Below are 22783 nucleotides of genomic sequence, written 5' to 3'. Positions count from 1 at the left end.
AGTACATATATAACTGTAACAAAAAAAAATAATAATAAATGAGTACACATAAGCATAGAAATGATTTCATTATACAGGTATAAAATTGCCAGAAATGTTATTCAGACATTTAAAGTCCAACAAAAATACAACATTTAGGGGTAAAGTTGTAATTTTCGTATGTGAACAAGGACAACTTAGTAATTCTAACCCCTTCTTCTTCCTTGTGTTTTTTTTTTATATTTCCTTACTGTTTTTTTTCCCTGAACATCTTCTTGTTTACCCACTAATCTTTCTCATCTTCTCCGATCTTCCTCTCACCGGAGACACACGCTGGCCACACCATCTTCTCCGATCTTTCTCATCTCTCTCAACACCCTTTAGGTCTCTCCGTCTCTCTCATTTCTCCCCCGACCGATCTCCGACATCAACCGCCGCCGCCACACCATCTTCACCACGGTCTTCTTCCCCGTGTATCTATTTTTTTTCCTCGTTGAGAACCTTCTTTCGATGTTGTTGGTGGCCGCCAGATGAAGAACGAGGAAGAAAGCAAGAATGGAGGAGAGAGAAAACTCTGCTTTTTTTTTCTTTTTTTTTTTTAATAAAAGAAAAAGTAGGTATTTATGAACAGTAATGTTGTATTTTTGTTAGAGGATTGTGTCCAGATATCATTTCTGTAAAATTGCTATGCTCTCTGCTCTGTGTTACTCTTGCGGAACCCTTTTGTGTTCATCGCACACTGTTAACGTAATTGCCTCACTTTAACAAACACACACGCACCTCGCGTACACACTTGTCACGTGGGCACATGGGCTAAAGCCCAACACAAAGACAAATATGTTTTTTTTTTCTTTTATTTGTTGAATCCATGTTTTCACAAAGACAAATATGTTTTTTTTTCTTTTATTTGTTGAATCCATGTTTTCGCACCTCCTGGGTTTCCTCAGTCACCTCTTAAAATGACCAAATTAACCTTCTCTCTTTCTAGGAGTAGGATGCGAGCACTTTTTTGCACTCTAAGTAGCGAGTGACAATATTTTTAACGCAAAACTAACGTATGCGCCTGCCTAAAATGAAAAAATATGATAAAATAAATAATTTATGGATGACATAAAATTCATAGACATAGTAGCCATGGTTGTGAATAAAATCACGGTAGACACAAACAAATAGTTTAACATGTATATGAAAATAAAATAAACTTGTATAATAAATACCCATAAGAAGTGGCGACCTTAAGCACAGTTTAAGATGGAAGACTGTCTGAGGCCTCATATTTAAAGGGGTGCCAAATATTTTTTAGCAACATATACAAAATATGTATAAATATTAGATGAACATAAATTTATTTTAATAGTATTATATATATTTATGTGTGTGTTTGTATTCATAGTAGCAATGTATTTCGTTGGTGTGCAAAAAAATGAAAGAAAGGAGAAAAAATACAAAAGAAAATATGAACAGAAATAAAAGATCGAATAAATATCCTTCAAAAAAAAAAAGATCGAATAAATAATTATGCAAGTAGTGTTACATGAAAATTAAGAAGAATAAACTATTTTTCAAAAAAAAAAAAGAATAAATTAATGTATCGACCAATTGACGGTCTTAGGCATGAGAGTTAACTCTTTTTGTTTCTTCTATAATATGCACAAGAGTATATATTGACGGTGTTATGCATATAATAATTGTTTGTGGGTGTTTTTGGTGATTATGCATGACTTTAAAAATCATATTTAACACATGAGAATTAAGGGATTATGTATGATTTATTAATATTAATATTTTAATTTTTTTAATTTAAACTTCATAATTGGTTGGTGATGTTTTTAGTGATTGATATGTATGACTTCAAGAGTCATATTTAACACATGAAAATTAAAGAATTGCGTATTATTTATCTAATATTTAAAAATAAAAATTCTCAATAAAATTGGTTCGTCATTTTTTTAATTAAAATTTTAAATTAAAAATAAAATTCTCAATTTTAGAGTGAGTTTAAAATTAAATTCTCAATAAAAATATTCAAGTTTGATCTCTAACCTGAACAATACTTAAGTTTTTTTTTGTTATTTTTTGGAATATGACGTTAAAAGATGAAGATTAACAAATAATTAAGTAATATTAAAAATTTGGTTTTAAACATATGACATAAGCAAAAATTGGTAAAAGAAAGTTGATGTATTTGATGCATCAAGTTTCTTTGACCCATTTTTACTTGTAATTTGGGATGGAGGGAGTATGCTATAAGCTGCAAAATAAGTTGTTTTTCTAAATAGGGACTATGTTGTATGTTGTAGTTGGTTGAACTTGGTAATATTTATTGGCTATGCCTTATGCTTAAAGTTGAGAATATTTTCTTTCCCCATTTTTTTACTTATGGCCACCTTTGTTTCATGATTTTAGTAAAGTTAAACTTAAATCTAACATGATATTTTTGTTACTTTCCTTAGCTAATACTCCTATGTTGTTTTGTCAAATAGGTCTATAATTGGTGAAGGTTTTGCCAGGCTCCACTTTTTTCTTACGAAACTTAAAATGGGAAAGTTTTGAAATCCCATTTCATAATCCAGAGATGCCAAAAAGTTGCAGCAGTCACGCCGGCTTTGTATTACTTTGACTAAAAAGGTAGTAGCAGATTTATCTAAACTCATCGTTCATGCTCCTACTTCACCCTCAACATCCTCCACTTCTGCACCCTTAGCCATCTCCCCTCCGTCTCCCTCTGCCCGACCCTCAGCCTCCTCCACTTCCCCACCCTCAGCCACCTTCCCTCCATCTCCCTCAGTCTCCTCCCCTCTGCGGCTCTGCCTCCCACTTCCCCACCCTCAGCCACCTCCTTTCCACCTCTCTTTGCTACCTCTATGAGGTGGCCACCTACCTCCACCAACTCAATGAGGGGAATGCCGCCTACTATAAATTCTCTCCGCCTCCTCCCAAATCCTCCTAGAAAACAATTCTCTCAGCATATGTTTTCCTACCAACCCGTGTATAGTAGTCGTACATGAGAATCTGAATGGTATAGCTAATGGAACTATAAATTAGACAGATTTGTGACTAGAGCGTAGCTGGACTTAGGGAAACTCTCGCGTTTGGCTTTGGGTTGTTAGTTACATATATCTGCAAAGTTTTTCTTTATCTCTCGTCCAGATCATGAGGGGTCCATATAGTGTTCGAGAGGAGCAACCACACATGACACCAATTTTTTTTACTTAGTGTGTGTATGTGCGTGCATGCGTGCACTCCCGCGTGCGTGCGTGCATGCGTTATTTTAATTACAATATCTATAGATAAAGAATGAAGAAAACTAATAATCCGAAGCATTTTTGGCCCCAATGTAAATAAATTTAACAATTCTAATATATATATAATATTTTGAATTTATCAATTTAATATTTAGAAAATAAAATAAAATTCTTTCCTGTAAATATATATTGCAGACTGACATTTATCAGAATACATAGAAGAAGGAGCACAGAAAACTTTTAGTCACTACCATATATGGTAGCACTGTTTTCATGTATGCTTTGGCTATACTATGGTTTTCTACTGACATACGACATTTTTATTATCTCTATAAACGCTGATGTATGTGTAATTGAGGCCATTTATATCATTTTATACATCGTTCATGCTCCTACTTCACCCTCAACATCCTCCACTTCTGCACCCTTAGCCATCTCCACTCCGTCTCCCTCTGCCCGACCCTCAGCCTCCTCCACTTCCCCACCCTCAGCCACCTCCCTTTGCTACCTCTATGAGGTGGCCACCTACCTCCACCAACTCAATGACGGGAATGTCGCCTACTATAAATTCTCCCCGCCTCCTCCCAAATCCTCCTAGACAACAGTTTTCTCAGCATATGTTTTTCTACCAGCCCGTGAATAGTAGTCGTACAGGAGAACCTGAATGGTATAGCTAATGGAACTATAAATTAGACATATTTGGGACTAGAGCGTAGCTGGACTTAGGGAAACTCTTGCATTTGGCTTTGGGTTGTTAGTTACATATATCTGCAAAGTTTTTCTTTATCTCTCGTCCAGATCATGAGGGGTCCAGATAGTCTTCGAGAGGAGCGACCACACATGACATCAATTTTTTTTACTTAGTGTGTGTATGTGCGTGCATGCGTGCACTCCCGCGTGCGTGCGTGCTTTATTTTAAATATAATATCTATAGATAAACAATGAAGAAAACTAATAATCTGAAGCATTTTTGGCCCCAATGTAAGTAAATTTATCAATTCTAATATATATATATATATATATATATATATATATATATATATATAATATTTTGAATTTATCAATTTAATATTTAGAAAATAAAATAAAACTCTTTCCTGTAAATATATATTGCAGACTAACATTTATCAGAATACATAGAAGAAGGAGCACAGAAAACTTTCAGTCATTACCATATATGGTAGCACTGTTTTCATGTATGCTTTGGCTATACTATGGTTTTCTACTGGCACACGGCATTTTTATTATCTCTATAAACTCTGATGTATGTGTAATTGAGGCCATTTATATCATTTTATACATCGTTTATACTCCTACTTCACCGACAACATCCTCCACTTCTGCACCCTTAGCCATCTCCCCTCCGTCTCCCTCTGCCCGACCCTCAGCCTCCTCCACTTCCCCACCCTCAGCCACCTTCCCTCCATCTCTCTCAGTCTCCTCCCCTCTGCGGCTCCGCCTCCCACTTCCCCACCCTCAGCCACCTCCTTTCCACCTCCCTTTGCTACCTCTATGAGGTGGCCACCTACCTCCACCAACTCAATGACGGGAATGCCGCCAACTATAAATTCTCCCGGCCTCCGCCCAAATCCTCTTAGACAACCGTTCTCTCAGCATATGTTTTTCTACCATCCCGTGAATAGTAGTCGTACAGGAGAACCTGAATGGTATAGCTAATGGAACTATAAATTAGACATATTTGGGACTAGAGCGTAGCTGGACTTAGGGAAACTCTAGCATTTTGGCTTTGGGTTGTTAGTTACATATATCTGCAAAGTTTTTCTTTATCTCTCGTCCAGATCATGAGGGGTCCAGATAGTCTTCGAGAGGAGCGACCACACATGACACCAATTTTTTTTTACTTAGTGTGTATATGTGCGTGCATGCGTGCACTCCCGCGTGCGTGCGTGCTTTATTTTAAATACAATATCTATAGATAAACAATGAAGAAAACTAATAATCCAAAGCATTTTTGGCCCCAATGTAAGTAAATTTATCAATTCTAATATATATATATATATAAATATATATATATATATATATATAATATTTTGAATTTATCAATTTAATATTTAGAAAATAAAATAAAATTCTTTCCTGTAAATATATATTGCAGACTTACATTTATCAGAATACATAGAAGAAGGAGCACAGAAAACTTTTAGTCATTACCATATATGGCAGCACTGTTTTCATGTATGCTTTGGTTATACTATGGTTTTCTACTGGCACACGACATTTTTATTATCTCTATAAACGCTGATGTATGTGTAATTGAGGCCATTTATATCATTTTATACATCGTTTATGCTCCTACTTCACCGTCAACATCCTCCACTTCTGCACCCTTAGCCATCTCCCCTCCGTCTCCCTCTGCCCGACCCTCAGCCTCCTCCACTTCCCCACCTTCGGCCACCTTCCCTCCATCTCTCTCAGTCTCCTCCCCTCTGTGGATCCGCCTCCCACTTCCCCACCCTCAACCACCTCCTTCCCACCTCCCTTTGCTACCTCTATGAGGTGGCCACCTACCTCCACCAACTCAATGACGGGAATGCCGCCTACTATAAATTCTCCCCGCCTCCTCCCAAATCCTCCTAGACAATAGTTCTCTCAGCATATGTTTTCCTACCAGCCCGTGAATAGTAGTTGTACACGAGAACCTGAATGGTATAGCTAATGGAACTATAAATTAGACAGATTTGTGACTAGAGCGTAGCTGGGCTTAGGGAAACTCTCGCGTTTGGCTTTGGGTTGTTAGTTACATATATCTGCAAAGTTTTTCTTCATCTCTCGTCCAGATCATGAGGGGTCCATATAGTGTTCGAGAGGAGCGACCACACATGACACCAATTATTTTTTACTTAGTGTGTGTATGTGCGTGCATGCGTGCACTCCCGCGTGCGTGCGTTATTTTAAATACAATATCTATAGATAAACAATGAAGAAAACTAATAATCCGAAGCATTTTTGGCCCCGATGTAAACAATTCTAATATATATATATATATATATATATATATATATATATATATATATGTAATATATTTTGAATTTATCAATTTAATATTTAGAAAATAAAATAAAACTCTTTCCTGTAAATATATATTGCAGACTGACATTTATCAGAATACATAGAAGAAGGAGCACATAAAACTTTAGTCACTACCATATATGGTAGCACTGTTTTCATGTATGCTTTGGCTATACTATAGTTTTCTACTGGCACACGACGTTTTTATTATCTCTATAAACGCTGATGTATGTGTAATTGAGGCCATTTATTTCATTTTATACATCGTCCATGCTCCTACTTCACCCTCAACATCCTCCACTTTTGCACCCTTAGCCATCTCCCCTCCGTCTTCCTCTGCCCGACCCTCAACCTCCTCCACTTCCCCACCCTCGGCCACCTTCCCTCCATCTCCCTCAGTTTCTTCCCCTCCGCGGCTCCGCCTCCCACTTCCCCACCCTCAGCCACCTCCTTTCCACCTCCCTTTGCTACCTTTTTATCGAAATTAGGGTTCATATTACATAATCTACTTGATACATGATCTTGTATATATATATATATATATATATATATATATATATATATATATATATATATCAATTATCGAATGAATCTAAAAAATGAAAAGTTGCTTATATATATATATATATATATATATATATATATATATATATATATATATATATATATATATATATATATATATATATATATATATATATGTGGAGTACTTCAAGTGAGAGCATGTCTTATAATGAGAGATGAGAGGGATAATTAATATCCATTGGATGATAATACATGGCTAAGATTTAATTACTCCCCTCTATTCCTTTTGCAGCAAAACATCTTCTCCTCTACCACTCTTGTTCAATCTCCTCCATTATTTTCTGGAAATCGTTAAATAAGGATTTACTTCCAATCTCATCGAAGTTTTATGGAAACCTTTACGATCAAGGATTTACTCCCAATCTCATCGAAATAAAGAAAGAAAAAAGGAAAAGGAAATGAGTCTCCCTGCATCTAATTAACCCAGCCTTTTTAATTTTTTCCAATTTCCACTTTTGCATCTAATAAGTAATAAACCTAAATGACACCAAGTCAAAATTCTCATACAATTGGATTAACACTAATAAATGGAAGAAAAAAAAAGTCCTGTTGAAGAAAATCGCTTCAAATGGTTTCAACTTGCAGAAAACTTTGTCCAAAACATTGCCATCAATTTTTACCACTTTGTTTTCAGTTGGGAAAGTGGTTTCAACACGTTACAAGATCTGATCGTGTCATTAGTTTCAAGATGCCACATGAACAATAGCATAATTTCAAAATCGAAGAAAAAAAAAGGAAATCGCAAGTTCGCAACGATAACACGGGCGAGAGAATCAACAACCCTCGAGGGGATGAGGGATGAAGAAAGTATTACCTGCGGTTATAAAAACTGGAGACCATGATAAGGATTGATCTAAGGGTTATGATTTATCTCTCTCATCTCTCATTATAAGACATGCTCTCACTTGAAGTACTATATATATATATATATATATATAGGGTCATGCTAACCGGTGCCCCCGGGGCATTGGTTAAGGAAACCAAAAAAGGAAATTTTAAAATTGAAAATAACACTTTTTAGACTTTCGAGGCGTTGACCGCACAAACTTCAATATGATATTACTATATTTGGTTCCTTAAACAATGCCCCGGGGGCATTGTTTAACATTTTCCTTCCATATATATATATATATATATATATATATATATATATATATATATATATATATATATATATGAGACGAGTATTTAGCTTTGAGTAAGCGTAAAGGGCAAATCAGGAATTACAAAAAATTGTATTCGCATCATCTATTGAACCCTTAACCTTACCCTGTTTTTCGTTTTATCTTCTCACTTTACACACTCTCACTGTTTCTCTCTTTCTCTTTCGCTCTCTCCCTTCAACTCCGCGGCGTAGATCCGGGGAGTTTTTGGGAAACCCTAACTCCGTTCACTAACGCCGTCACTTTTCGCTTTTCTCCACTTTCAAGGTACTATCTCTCTCTCTTTCCTTCTAATCCTCTTTATCGGCGACAATAGAAAAGTTTGTTGTTGTTGTTGTTGTTGTCTGATTCATTACTTTATCACTGTTTTTTTTTCCTAAGTAGTTATTTATTCTATTCGTAGATTATAATGTTTTTGTTTTGTTTTGTTTTATGTTTATAAGTTCTGTTAGGTTATGTTAGGTTTACTGATATTGTTATTAAACTGTATCCGTTACTGTTTATGTTGCAGCTATGGCTGGACTTGCACCCGAGGGGTCACAGTATGATGCTGGCAAATATGACAAAAGAATGATTGATGTGTAAGGACCTTTGTTTTTGTTCATACTAGTTTGTTTAAATGTATGCATTATGGTTTTGTGTTAAATGTTTATTATTGCTAATTGCTAATGCTGCTATTGTTACTGTGATTGTTGTTGTCATTGATTTTGTTACTGAGATTGTTAAATGTTTATTATCGCTAATTGCTAATGCTGCTAATGCTTAAATGTTTTTTGTTTGATTTTTACGTATTTTTCTTCTTCTTTCAGAATTGGCACGGATGAGGATTTTTGGACTGTTTCTGATGAGGCTTATGATAGTTTTGATGCTATGGGACTGCAAGAGAATCTCCTCAGGGGAATTTATGCATATGGTGAATTTAATCTTCTTTTTAACATCTTTTATTTTTTGCCCTGTTTTTAAACCCGGAAAGTTCTGTTATTGGCTGTCATGGCTGTTGGAGTTTATTGTTCTACATTGGAACTCTTAATACTTCAAAATGTATTGTGGGCTGGTGACTGCTTAGAACTAGACATAGTGTTTAGTGTTTACTCATTCGGTCCCTATTATAAGCCCATTTGTTTCACATATATATTAAGAAAAGTTAGTAGTATAATTAATGTTTATGTTTTGTGTAAAACTATTACTCAATTGCCCTCTGTGTATAGACGTACTCCCTCCATTCTTAATTATAAGCAAAAGTTTGTTTTTTAGATTCATTGAATAATTAATGAATCTAATCATTATAGACCAGATTCATCAGTTATTGAATGAATGTGAAAAGTTGACTTTTGCTTATAATTAAGAATGGAGTGACTTTTTCTTTGAGACAAACTAGTAGCATTATATTTAGGGACAAATTAGGTGGCTTTGGCTAACATGGAAGACTTCAACAAGTCTTCCATGGTGCACAAGTTATCACAATTATTATAACGAATACAAATTTTACAAAATCCACCGTTGGATTGAAAGTTTATATGATATAGATCTTAAATTTGAAAATCATTTGATATGTTATTGAGACCCAACAAAACTAACGGTATTCAATTAAAACCCATAAACCATTAATTTTGATGGGTCTTAACTCTCAATAACATATCAAATGATTTTTAAATTTTTTTTAAAAAAATTATGGATGATCTATATCATATAAACTTCGTATTCGTCGTAGGGTTATTGACAAGTGGTGCACCATGCATCACTTGATGAACTTGTTCATGATAGAAGTGGCCCAAATTAGGTTTATGTTTGAAAAAAATAACAAATGCGTCTGCTGTCTAGTAATTTGAAAGAGGACTTATACTTAGGGACAATTTCCCCCCAATGGGGATTTTATAATTAGGGGAAGAGGGAGTATCATATATCCACCTGTGATATTAATGTGTAATACATGGGGTGTTTCTGTTGTGTTTGCTACTGTTTTTTCTCATTGTCAAGTTCAAACTATTTAACTAGTATATGATCTGTGCATTAGGTTTTGAAAAGCCATCAGCCATTCAGCAAAGGGGAATAGTCCCCTTCTGCAAGGGACTTGATGTTATTCAACAGGCTCAGTCTGGAACTGGAAAGACAGCAACTTTCTGCTCTGGTGTTCTGCAGCAACTTGACTACAGTTTGACTCAGTGCCAAGCCTTGGTTTTAGCTCCAACTCGGGAGCTTGCTCAGCAGATTGAGAAGGTTATGCGTGCACTTGGAGATTATCTAGGTGTTAAGGTGCATGCTTGTGTGGGAGGTACTAGTGTTCGTGAAGACCAACGTATTCTATCAAGTGGAGTTCATGTTGTGGTTGGTACTCCTGGTCGTGTGTTTGATATGCTGCGTAGACAGTCTCTTCACCCGGATAACATCAAGATGTTTGTGTTGGATGAGGCTGATGAGATGCTTTCTCGAGGGTTCAAAGATCAGGTACTATTTATTTCATAACAGTTGTAGTAGACCTTTTTCAATTTTATTAAGATTTTTTTTTTGTGTGATGACCACACTTTGTCTATTTATTTTTGGATATTGGTGTTTAAATTCGTTCAGTTCTAATCTTTTTTCCCCTCACTTTATCTTATATTTTTGTTTAATTTAATCTGTTTCATTTTCTTATTTCTGCTTCATCTGTTTGAAGAATTTATATTTTCAATTCTGTTTGTTTCTTTTTGGGAATTAAGAGGGGAAGAGAGGACAGGGCTTTGAGGGTGTGTGGAGAAAGGGAGGGGAAACTTACCTTTTTTGGGAGTGTTTTTGGAGGAGAGGGATTGTAAGAGTTCTGACTATGTTTTCCTTGTTGAGAGTATTATAAAGTGACAGGATTTAGGGGATTTTTTGAAATCATTCTAAGTCCTCTCCCGTTTCATATTTGAGTTTCCCTATTTCTTGGGACGTTTCAGTCCTGTTGAGAAGAAAATAAACCCCCATGCTAGGTAGGGTCGGGAGCCATCCTGCATTCCTGTTATCTTCCCTCTTCTCTTGCTCTTCAAACCTATCTTTGGGATTTCTTATATTATTATTGTAATAATGTGTAATAAAATGTGGAAGTAATTGCCTTTCCATCAACTTAAGAATTTGACCTTTTTTTTAGCCTTGTTGGATTTGATGTCCTATTTTTATAAGGTTTGACTTATTTGCAACTGCCTTAATCCCCTTGTCTTTATTGTTACCAGATCTACGATATATTTCAACTGCTGCCAAATAAGATTCAGGTGGGAGTTTTCTCTGCTACAATGCCTCCTGAGGCACTTGAGATCACAAGAAAGTTTATGAACAAACCTGTGAGGATCCTTGTGAAGCGTGATGAGCTGACCTTGGAGGGTATTAAGCAGTTTTATGTCAATGTTGACAAAGAGGAATGGAAGCTGGACACACTCTGTGATCTTTACGAGACACTAGCCATCACTCAGAGTGTCATTTTTGTTAACACCAGAAGAAAAGTTGATTGGTTGACTGACAAGATGCGAAGCCGAGACCATACTGTCTCAGCTACTCATGGAGACATGGATCAGAATACCAGAGACATTATTATGCGTGAATTCCGTTCTGGGTCTTCTCGTGTTTTAATAACTACCGATCTCTTGGCACGTGGAATTGATGTCCAACAAGTGTCTTTGGTTATTAATTTTGATCTCCCTACACAGCCTGAGAACTATCTCCATCGTATTGGTCGTAGTGGACGGTTTGGTAGAAAAGGTGTTGCCATTAACTTCGTCACAAAGGATGATGAAACAATGCTGCATGATATCCAGAAGTTTTACAATGTGATAGTTGAGGAGCTGCCATCAAATGTTGCTGAGCTTCTCTGATGAGATTTTGTCCTCCATATATTAGACAAAAATTAGTACCTATGGTAAGTGTTATGTAGTATTTGGCCCTGCCCCTTCTTTTTGGTTTTATTTCCGCTTTTGAACTTTCTTTGATAGTCTTGGTAATTTATGTTTCATTGTCAAGTTGTCTAAGTTATTCAAGGGGATAGGTGCTTTGCATTGTGGATTTCCATTATTGGCCAATTGGTGTTTGACACTCGTTGCACATTTCTAGAAGGCAATTTTTCTAGTGTGCATTTTAACTTTACTTGAACTTTTAAACACATTGTTTTGGTTTTTTTTTTCCTTTTCTTTCTATTGTGCATTTTAAGTATTTGGGATGATATGTGATGTGTGGTATACTAGCATTAGCCTCGTTTAGATTTATATGCTTGTTTTGTTTGAAACAATTTTAGTTTTAGTTTTTAAAATGGGGTTTTATAAAGGTGTTTTAGAAAACTGTTTTTAAGAAGAGAAAAACAAAACTCTTTGAACCTGTTATACCTTTTTAGTTTTAAAAACTAATGCACAGAAAATAATTTTTGATAACACTTTTGTAAAATTGAATTACTAATCAAGTTTTTTAGTTTTAAAATTTTAAAAACTAAAAAAGTGTTTTTGAGAAGGGAATCAAACAGACCCTTATTCTCTTGATTTGTGTTTTGAAATTAAATTTATAGTATTAAGAATAAAATGCAGGTATTGTTTGAAAAGGATTCATCAACCAAAAAGGTCATACTGCATGCATTTTAAATTGAATTTTTTTACAACTAAAAACATTCACAAATCCCATTTTATGTCTCAAAATAATTGACCTAGAGTGAAGGTATGTTAAATGAACTATAGACGACTCACCTCTCAATTCCATTTCAAGTTCTTAACAAGGAAATCATCCCATCAATTATATTTGCAAAAAGTATGGACCAACTAACAATTCCAATCTGATGGTTTTTCTCCCCCCAAATTTCTCTTTTAGAAAATTTCGAAAAATGTTTTTTAAAGTTTTTTTCTTCAGTGTAAATTTTAGTAAATAAACTTATACTAATTTTTTTTAGAGTCCCTACGTGGATGAAATCTAATTATTAGCAAGCAGATGATGAACATGTAGAGGATATTAAACAAACTTTATAGTTTTTTAATGGAATTTAAAAAACCACCTTTTTAAACCCCAAATCTCAACAAAGTTTGATACATGAAAGATGATCGTAATCTGTTCATGCATGACATTAACAATCCCACACTATCATAAAAGAACCGACCACAAAAAAGAAAAATAAAAGAAAAAACTAACCAACAAAAGAAGAAATCCCACACTATCATAAAAACAATGTAAGAATTAATCCCAGTAACACCACACTTTGCTTTACCTGGATCATGCTAGCAACCACACGCAAAAGGAAAAAAAAAAAAAAAAAAATCTTTTTAGGCTCTTCAATATGTTCTAAGGTTTTTCAAATTTTCAAAGTTCGGTGAGGGACTTTATAGCATGTTGAATGATCTAAAGAGAATTTTTTTTGTTAAAAGTCACAAAGTTAGAGTTGGACCTCTAAGGTGGAATAACCAGAAGGAGATGAAATTTTCTCATCCCACCTACTCACTTTCTCACCCACCCCCTGTTTTTCCATTTTTGTCCTTGGTCAAAAAATTCGGAACGCGTTTTACGAATTTTTTTTGCCTTTAAAAATAACTTTGGAATGTGTTTTCCGAATTTTTTCCAAATTTGAACTAAAAAAATTCGGAAAACGCGTTCCGAATTTTTTGACCAAGGGCAAAAATGGAAAAACAAGGGGTGGGTGAGAAAATGAGTAGGTGAGATGAGAAATTTTCGAAGGAGATTGTCTCGACACCAAGAGTCTTACAGGCAATTTTAAAAAGAACAACCAAATACATAAAGATGAGTGTTTCATTTCGCGCCCCTTGTCTTTCTTGTGTCTCCTGAATTTTCAGAAATACCCCTTTCACATGATAATCAGCGAGCATTAAAGGGGACACAAAATTTGGAAAAATATATTTTGCTATTTTTTTAAAGCAAAATGTGGATAAATATGAAGGAATTCAGAAGAATATGACAATGATCGGCAAGGACATATTTCGCTACTTAAAGTGCAGCACTTTAATAAGCAAACCTAATGAAATCTAATATTTGTACTTTAAGTAGCGAACTATATTTTTTTTTTCTATTCAGATGTTGCATCACTTCAACATTTGTTGGAAATTGGAAAGAAATATGAGTTTTTTTCTCTAAAAATTTAGGGTTGACTGATGGCATGTGACGTAAAAGTTGGTTAAAAGTTAGTTGCAAATCAAACATGCAATCTACTTATGTCGTTTGTTCTCATGCAGTGTTGGTATAAGCGAAATGACAAACATTAAAAATTCATACACAAAATAGAGATCAAAGTTCGAATCTCAGCATTCAATGGAGCAAATTCAACATTTCTACCGAATTAGTTAAAATTTGTCCTACCTTAATGTAATAAAAAAAGTACAAGATAAACCGACATTAGTCAGCTTAAGATCGAAAACGTGTCCACGAACTCAGTTGTTAAGAAGAAGCAAAATGGCCGTGTTACGATTAAACGTGTCAACTTTAAGTTGAAGTAAAGTTTGCTGCTGCTGCATATCTCATCCACCTACCTTCCTTCTTTGCATGTGCTGAACAAAAAAGTGATTATAATCGTAATCACAATCTGCTTGCTGAGGCTCCTTTGATTTTCACTCATTCCAACAACTTCTAAAATATCTCCCCAAACAGTGCCCAACCTTTTTCTATCCCCACCACCCTTATATTTACTTTTCGAATCGAATAAATTCAGATTCCTATTCTCTCTCTCTCTCTCTCTCTCTCTCGCGTTTTTTTCTTCTGCATGAATGAATATTAATTAATTAAATCTTTTCTACCTATTTTCAACTCTCAATTTTTAATCTATAATAAGACACGATCTGTTATATAGTTTATATATTTCTATATAAAATCAAATCAAATATACAATATAAAATAATAAAATAATATAAATATAACAGATCGTTTTTGGAGTAGACTGAGTAAAGAAACGTCGTTACTTTTTCTTCTTCCTCTCCGATGGCGATTTCCGACGAGCCTCAACCTGTACGCAACAGCTCAATTCTCAACCAGACTTCTGTTTTGCGCCGCAGACCGAGTGCCACCTCAGTCAACGGCTTGTTCGATTCCTCTGCTACGGTCGACGGTGAGAGTTCCGGTGAAGAGTTAGTGAAGGATTCTAGCTCCGATGAATCTGTCAGTGGTGACCAAAACATCGCCGCCAATACAGAACAGAACAGAGTGAATGATATTTCAACAATCAAATTCGCTTACCGTCCTTCTGTTCCTGCTCATCGCAGAATCAAGGAAAGTCCACTCAGCTCCGATAACATTTTCCGTCAGGTTATCGCCGTTAACTTTAAGTTCGTATTGTAAATTGCAATGTTTAATTCACTTTACTAAATATTTTGAAATATGTTACGTCAATTGGTGGTAGTGGTTGGTAGTTTTTTTTTTTTTTTTTTTAAGTAGATTATAGTTTGACATGAAATTAAAAACCGTAATGTAAAGAGGTTAGTTGAATGAATTCAATTTTGTTCTTGTGATTGGCATTCATTTTTCGTTTATTTTTTTGTCAATCACCTTATGTGCCGGCCGAGAAGAATCTCGGGTTCGAATTCAGACCCTGCATAATGTCCATGCAGCTATCAATTGAGCTGAGTTTACGGGACCTCATCTTTCATTTAGCTGGAATAGAAAGTGTTAAGTGTATGTACAATGTACTAGATGGTGGTACTAGTTGTTAGTAACTTAGTATATCAATTAATGTTTTGAATTTAGTAGAATGGCAGAGTCTGGGTCTCTGTGAGCATAGCTCAGTTGCTAGGTAGGGACATCACATTATATATGCAGGGAGGGACTGATGTTCGAACTCAGAATTTCCCAGTTATTCACTTTTAAGGGGTGAATTTCTAGATACTAGGTTACTTGACCATAAAAAAAGAATGGCAGAGAGTGTGTTTTTTTGTAGCGGTTTCAGTGTTGTTGACTTGTTGTTATTCATGAATATGTATGCTGACCAGGTAGTTGTATTTCTGTACTAATTTTTCAATCAGTTGCAGAGTCATGCTGGTCTGTTCAACCTCTGCATAGTTGTCCTTGTTGCAGTCAATAGCAGACTTATCATTGAGAATTTAATGAAGGTTTTTCTCTTTCCTCTTTAATATGATGAACAAGGTTTCATTATTATGGCATTAAGTTCGACTGTTTTTTGTTTTTTTCAACGTGTGCTTTTTATTTGTTCTGCAGTATGGTTGGTTGATTAAGACTGGTTTTTGGTTTAGTTCAAAATCATTAAGAGATTGGCCCCTCTTCATGTGTTGGTAATGATTGTGTCGAATTCTATTAACTTAATTATTAATTTGTTGATTGAATTTGGATTGTTTCTTTACACTTAATTTGACAGTAAGTGATTTATGCTTGTTTTATTGCAGTCTTAGTCTTGCAATATTTCCTTTGGCGGCTTTCGTAGTGGAAAAGTTGGCACAACAAAAGCGTATTTCTGAACCAGTAAGCTAACAGACCAACTGCACTTTTATTAGATTTTGAGGGTCTGGGGGGGACCACATGAGATCCTCGATTGCATAGCTAAAATAATTTTGAAATATTGTACACTGTGCTTTGGTGTTCTTCTATTTTAAACCATATAATGAATATTCACTTCAATTTTGCAGATTGTTGTTCTACTTCATATAATCATTACAACAACTGCTATTCTCTATCCCATTTTTGTAATCCTCAGGTCAGTTTTGTACTTTTCTGTATTCTTCAGAATAGATTTTGGAGCTTTGATCTAGACTAGTTGCCGTTTTCTAGGTTTTAATATTTTTTATTCAACCATCAGTCGATTTTGATAGAATTTGCTAATGGAATATGAATTTAAAGAAGTGTACAAGGAAAGGAAATGCTATTTAATTGAACCCTCGGTTCCTAGTTCTGTATCAATAGGATACTCTGACAAAGTCGAAGCTGAAGAATACACAATTAGTATAGCTACCCAGGTGTTACAGAAATCCTGTACCTCTTCTCGCAATTGTTTCCAAAATACAACCCCAATTCTTATTTTCCCACTTTTTTTTTATAACCATTGTATGTTATTTTGTTACAGTCACTATTACCCTGAAAACTCTAATCCCCTATTGTCCTGTTTATTTTTTCTAATGCGAACCTTCTCTATTGGAGGTCTACTATCACTATGTTACCGGCTTCCACTGGAAGTTTGTCCATAAGTCCTTTAGCTAGTTAGTTAGTTAGTTAGTTAGTTAAGCTAGTTAGTAGGTTGGGATGAGATGTAATAAATAGGAAAAATTGGGAAGCAGAAGAGTGTGATAGAAGTCGGTGAGTTTTGGAACTGTTTGGGCGTTCACGAAACAGCCATAGATGTACAGAATTATTTCCCTCTGATCACATTGATCCAGGACAATGCCTTATACAAGTCTCTCTTATACTGTTGATTCTTTTTGTTTCTCCTCCCAATACCAGTTTGGTCTATCAGAAGTTTAAAAGCACTATTTTAAATTATTCATTGAGGAGAGATATGAAGCTCTTGGGTGAACCACGGTTCACTATTTTGTACTTAATTCGTATAATATTGGAATTGAATGTCTTGCAAATTATTATTGGAAAGTTGAAATGAAGTAAATAAGGAAAATTGGAAAAGGAAGAGAAAAAAAACTGAAAGCAAGAGCATGACTTTCTTATTTTCCTAATATGATATGGGTAGCCTGTTTGTAGACATGCAAGTTGCTTTATGAGGGATAAAGTAAAGATGACTACTCAAGGGATAACTAATTATATACTCTTGCATTCTTGGTCATTTCAATAGATAAGGCTATAGCAAAGATGCTTGTGTTTATCTGCAGGTCTGATTCTGCTTTTGTGTCAGGCGTCACATTGATGCTACTTGCTTGCATTGTATGGTTAAAACTGATTTCTTATGCACATACGAACTATGATTTGAGAGCACTTACCAATTCAATTGAAAAGGTAATTTGTGTTCCATTTTTAAGTTGGTAGATAATTATTGCAAACTATCTTTCCAACTTTTTGTAGAATAACTACTTCCAGAAGAGGATATGCGGCACAATCTATGTGCTGATCAGTTTTAAAACAGGAACATCCTGATTTACTATGATGTAGCTTTCGGATTTCATGTTCTCTTAACACATCATCAGAGGCTAAAAGCACAGTTTTATTTCATCTTCATAAGAATTACTTCCATAATGCTTATCCCCTTCATCCCTTACTTTTTTTTCTTAATGATTATCTCTTTAGATGTGTGAATGTGCGGTACACTGGCTTTCTGTTTTCACCCCATTCAATCTTGTTTCCTGTGTTATAGGGAGAAGTGCTTCCCAATAATATGGACTATCCATACGATGTGAGCTTCAAAAGCATGACTTACTTTATGGTTGCGCCTACATTATGTTACCAGGTAGCAGCATTGTCGAGTGATTTATTTTAATTTTAGGATGCAATTTATTTTGACCTGTCATTGCTTCCTCATTTAGTTTCACCAAATTTACTATTAGCGATAATTGCATGCATTTTTATCTCAGTAGATTGCTTATAAGCGCAATCATATGAACTTGCTTATATATCTTCAGTATGGAATGTTTTTTAAATTTTTTATTGAAGAGTGTAGTCAAAATATGCCATGTAGTACACAGATAATTGTTATGCTGCTACAAATTGAATTATCTTCTTACATGCATAATTAGTCAGAATGTTTGATTTTTTCGTGGGGTCACTTGATTAGTAGGAAATGAGTCCAATTCTTAATCTGTCTTTCCCTTTTGTTTTCAAATGTTGGCCATTTGACCTCATCCATATCACACTTTATGCTTCTTTTCTCTTGGCATGCCATTAGACAACCAAACACTTTGCAGGATCAAATGAAAACTCAATTGCAGGACTCCCTAAATTCTTTCTCTAGGTTCCCTTGTACTCTCCACTTTTACAAAATTCCCAACATTCCCTTGTATTCAAAAGTTACGTTACCAGATCAAATTCTGCCAGTCTATCTAACCTTTATCTCTCTATCACATTTTGATCTGGTTGAGTTTTATCCCGTTGCTTCTCGTTGTTATTTATTTAGGGGATGAAGTTCTTTTGGGGGATTGGCTATTACATACTAACTAGCATCAAAATATAAAATATAGCATACTGGATGAAGTTTTTTTAGGGGATTGGCTATTACATACTACTAACTAGCATCAACATATAAAATGTAGCATATTTTCTTCTGATTTGGAGAATGTATTGGCTCTGTCGTCTTTTATTTCAGTGTTGTATCCTAGGTTGTAGTTTGTTTGTTTTTTGCATTATCCCACATAATTGCACTGCACTTCTTTCTTTTTCTCTAGGAGCAAGATTTCTCCCAATCTTTCTCACATGTACCTTGTTCTCATTTATCGTGTGTGCTATGAACTATTGTTTTAGCCAAGATATCCTCGCACCCCTTTTATACGAAAGGGTTGGGTGTTTCGTCAACTTGTCAAGCTGATAATATTTACTGGAGTTATGGGATTTATAATAGAACAAGTAAGCAGTCCCTGTTAATAAACTGTGTATTTTCTACCTTTCCGTTCCTTCTTTTCTTACTTTGTTGTATTTTAACTTTACCAACACTTCAGGTATTCTGACAATGTTTTGATCATATAATTTTGCAGTATATTAATCCTATTGTACAAAATTCCCAGCATCCTTTTAAGGGAGACCTCCTATATGCCATCGAAAGAGTTTTGAAGCTGTCTGTTCCAAATCTATATGTGTGGCTCTGCATGTTCTACTGCTTTTTCCACCTTTGGTATTCCATCTCTAATTCAGTTAAACATGTTTGATGTATGATTTTCCTATAAAATGTTGGTAGAAATTTTCTTCACATACCGTAAATTGAAAGAAGAAAAAAAATGAAGTTCTAGTTTCTCGCATTTAATGTTTTGACTTCTGCACCCTGCCAATTTTCTAGTTCTGATGCTGTTGTGTAAATATATTTTATTGATGAATTTTGTATATTTTTCCTTCTTCCTGTGGGAATATCTTATTTATTTAATAAAATAATTCTTTTTAAAAAAACAGTCTATGTTGATCTGTATGTCTTAGTTGTGGATATTGGAAGTATAGTTCAACTTTGTATTTTCAGAATTGATTAGTATTTGAGGCAGTTTATCCTTTGGCCACGGTTTGAATGTAGGTTGAATATACTGGCAGAGCTTCTTCGATTTGGTGATCGTGAATTTTACAAGGATTGGTGGAATGCCAGAACTGTTGAAGAGGTAGGTTCTCTACCTTGATACATTGTTATTGTTTATTTACAATACTTTCAATCTTTTATGAAGTTTATTTGTGACTTATTTATCTTTGTTGGATGTATATGTGCTACTGCTGCCACCAGTATTGGAGGATGTGGAATATGGTATGTCTTTCTCAGACTTAAATTTTGATGATCGTGTATAAGCCTTTCATTTTGTTATCTCCAAATAATTTGCTAGCCTTGTGAATTCCTCTAAACATGTATACGAGAAAGAGAAGTTACAGCTTGTCTTCATCTGTTACTTGTGTAGTTTCCTATTTGTTACTCGATAAATGATTCTAAAATTGCATCTCAGAACACATCAGTGGTTTTTATTTCTTTCAAGTGGAGTTCCAAATCATTAGTGTACATCTGATTTGTTTCTTTCACCTTGCAGCCTGTTCACACATGGATGATCCGTCACCTGTATTTTCCATGTTTAAGGAGTGGTATACCCAAGGTAATCAAGCATCTTCTTGTGTTATTGAACAAACCCTGACCTTATCTAAACACTTCTTCAGTGTGGGTGGAAATTTACTTTTATTGTCGGTCTGCGTTTACCATCTCAATTTATTGTTGTCGAATTGAAATTAACATCTTACTTTTGTCCTAATAAACATCTTATTTAACCCATTTTGTCCTAACACATTTTTTTATTTTCATATGTTTTCTTCCTTGGTCTTTGTTATCAAACATTTCTTACCATGATAATTGTTTGTCATTGGTTGATATTTTGTTGAATTTCTTATCATCTTGTTGTACAGGGCGCTGCTGTTTTAATTGCCTTCCTGGTTTCTGCTTTGTTCCATGAGGTGTGTTATTCGTCTCCTTTTGTTATTATTACCATAATTCCCCTAGATACGGTGGATGCTGCCTATGATTAGCTCTGAATCATTTTGTGTGCATGGTGTAATTATTTTGTTTTTAATGAATCTGTCAAAAGTATGCATGTAAATATGAATAACTTAATTTTATTGCTTGTGTCAAAAAAAAAAAACTTAATTTTATTGCCAATTATAACCAGAGTTACACAATTTTCTCACGGTTTTATTCTGTCTGAGTGCAGTTGTGCATCGCCGTTCCTTGCCACATATTCAAGTTGTGGGCTTTTAGTGGAATTATGTTTCAGGTAAAATCAAATTACCACCATATTGTTCTTCTGTTAGCTCACCTGCTATTGTTGAACTTGAGTTTTACTTTATTGTCAAATTAATACAAATTTTCCAACAAATCAACCGCCCCTCACTTTCTCACGAAGGCGAGGGATGGCCAGAAAATGGAAAGACGATATTTCTGTTCTTTGATGTTTGAATGAAACAAAATGTTCCGTAGAGTAAGAAATTCCTGTTATCTTTGGAATAGTTTTTTTTTTTTTTTAGTTTTTCATAGGTTCCTTCCCACCACACGAGTAATCTTATTCGAGGCACTATTAGACACTATATGCGGACACATCTCTTGGTTGAGATTTAACCCTTTGAACCTTGGCTCCTAACATGATAATGAATATCTTTTTTTCTTCTCTTTTCTAGGTTCCTTTGGTTTTGATAACTAATTATCTACAGAATAAATTCAGCAACTTAATGGTAAGTGTGCTATTTACGCATATTGACATCTCTTATTGTTCATGGGTTTGTTTTTTCTTAATTTGTTATTTTCTTCATGCCAGGTTGGAAATATGTTTTTTTGGTTCACATTCTGTATTCTTGGTCAACCTATGTGCGTACTACTATACTACCACGATTTGATGAATAGGGAAAACAAACTCGACCAAAGCTAACAAACATTACATCATTATCTGTGCAATACATCTTGATCCATATATTATAGTATTCAAAAAAAATCTTGATCCATATACTTAATAACTCAACTCCTCTGGCAATTCTGTCGTCAATATGTAAATTTTGAAAATTTTGAGGCAATGGACTGGCATTGATAACTGCCAAGGAACAGTAGAACTAGTCTCAGTTAGATGTTGATTAGAAGGATCGATGTAAATGGTTTGTGTACAAAATATTTATTCCTTAATTTTGAAGTTCCACGAATGATGTTTCTTAACATGTGAAATATTTAATGTCAAGTATTTTTTTTTCTCCTTGAGGTAGATATATATATTCATTAATTCTTTGTTATATGTTTAAAATAACATCGAGTCTTCAATTCTAAAATGTCTTTTAGAACAAATTTAAAATGCTAAAATATCAAAAGAAGTAACACACTATCTCTAATTCCAACATCTATCATAGGTAGGAGTACTATAATTTAGTGCCGGTGGACTTTTTGCGTGATTTCATGAGTAAGTTTAATAATTCTAGTTCTTTTTAGTTTAATTATTTATGATTTCATTGAAAAACTTGGGAGAGTAGTATGTTTTAATTTAATGGATATTTTTAAAGTGGGGTTGGATCTAAAATCTAATGTTATTAATGTTTACAGAAGAAAAACAGACTACACTAAAGAACTAAAAAAAAACTAATTATTACCGAATGTCATCACCCTAAAACATGTTGGGTTTTAGAGGAGAATGTTCTGTGATTGTATCATATTTTTCACTCTCCTCTCCATCCCTCTTCATCCTCTCTATCTCTCTCGTCAATAAAAAA

The 22783-nt window shown here is 34.6% G+C and overlaps 2 protein-coding genes across 3 annotated transcripts; both read left to right on the top strand.

The window, feature by feature from the left end:
• Positions 1-8029: 8029 nt before the first annotated feature.
• On the top strand, positions 8030-12083 carry LOC123906103 (eukaryotic initiation factor 4A-6-like). Its single transcript, XM_045955956.1, has 5 exons — positions 8030-8269; positions 8514-8583; positions 8812-8915; positions 10017-10447; positions 11191-12083. Exons 2-5 carry the CDS (start codon positions 8516-8518, stop codon positions 11824-11826), a joined length of 1239 nt encoding a protein of 412 aa, XP_045811912.1. The 5' UTR covers positions 8030-8269; positions 8514-8515; the 3' UTR covers positions 11827-12083.
• Positions 12084-14455: 2372 nt separating this feature from the next.
• Positions 14456-22284, top strand: LOC123906101 (diacylglycerol O-acyltransferase 1A). 2 transcript variants are annotated; one of them, XM_045955954.1, is made up of 16 exons: positions 14456-15232; positions 15946-16032; positions 16139-16212; positions 16324-16399; positions 16564-16631; positions 17752-17875; positions 18231-18323; positions 19331-19432; positions 19561-19697; positions 20085-20166; positions 20286-20306; positions 20581-20643; positions 20948-20995; positions 21250-21312; positions 21713-21766; positions 21850-22284. In XM_045955954.1, the coding sequence occupies exons 1-16, from the start codon at positions 14909-14911 to the stop codon at positions 21958-21960; spliced, it is 1527 nt and encodes a 508-aa protein (XP_045811910.1). In that variant the 5' UTR covers positions 14456-14908; the 3' UTR covers positions 21961-22284. The 2 variants fall into 2 exon arrangements, with proteins under 2 accessions (XP_045811910.1, XP_045811911.1); XM_045955955.1 differs by having other exon boundaries at positions 14458-15232; positions 15952-16032.
• The last annotated feature ends 499 nt before the right edge of the window (positions 22285-22783 follow it).

This window comes from Trifolium pratense, linkage group LG2 (genome assembly GCF_020283565.1).
Source record: "Trifolium pratense cultivar HEN17-A07 linkage group LG2, ARS_RC_1.1, whole genome shotgun sequence".
NCBI classification, from domain to species: Eukaryota; Viridiplantae; Streptophyta; class Magnoliopsida; order Fabales; family Fabaceae; genus Trifolium; species Trifolium pratense.
Note: the sequence above shows the minus strand (reverse complement) of the source record. Positions and strands in the feature narration are given on the sequence as shown.

Bases quoted from the DNA above. Each gene is read 5' to 3' on its own strand.
- LOC123906103 (XM_045955956.1), top strand. From the start codon at position 8,516: ATGGCTGGACTTGCACCCGAGGGGTCACAGTATGATGCTGGCAAATAT. The intron at 8,916-10,016 runs GTGAATTTAATC...TCTGTGCATTAG, and splicing joins CAGGGGAATTTATGCATATG to GTTTTGAAAAGCCATCAGCC. The intron at 10,448-11,190 runs GTACTATTTATT...TATTGTTACCAG, and splicing joins CTCGAGGGTTCAAAGATCAG to ATCTACGATATATTTCAACT.
- LOC123906101 (XM_045955954.1), top strand. From the start codon at position 14,909: ATGGCGATTTCCGACGAGCCTCAACCTGTACGCAACAGCTCAATTCTC. The intron at 17,876-18,230 runs GTAATTTGTGTT...CCTGTGTTATAG, and splicing joins TTACCAATTCAATTGAAAAG to GGAGAAGTGCTTCCCAATAA. The intron at 19,433-19,560 runs GTAAGCAGTCCC...ATAATTTTGCAG, and splicing joins TGGGATTTATAATAGAACAA to TATATTAATCCTATTGTACA.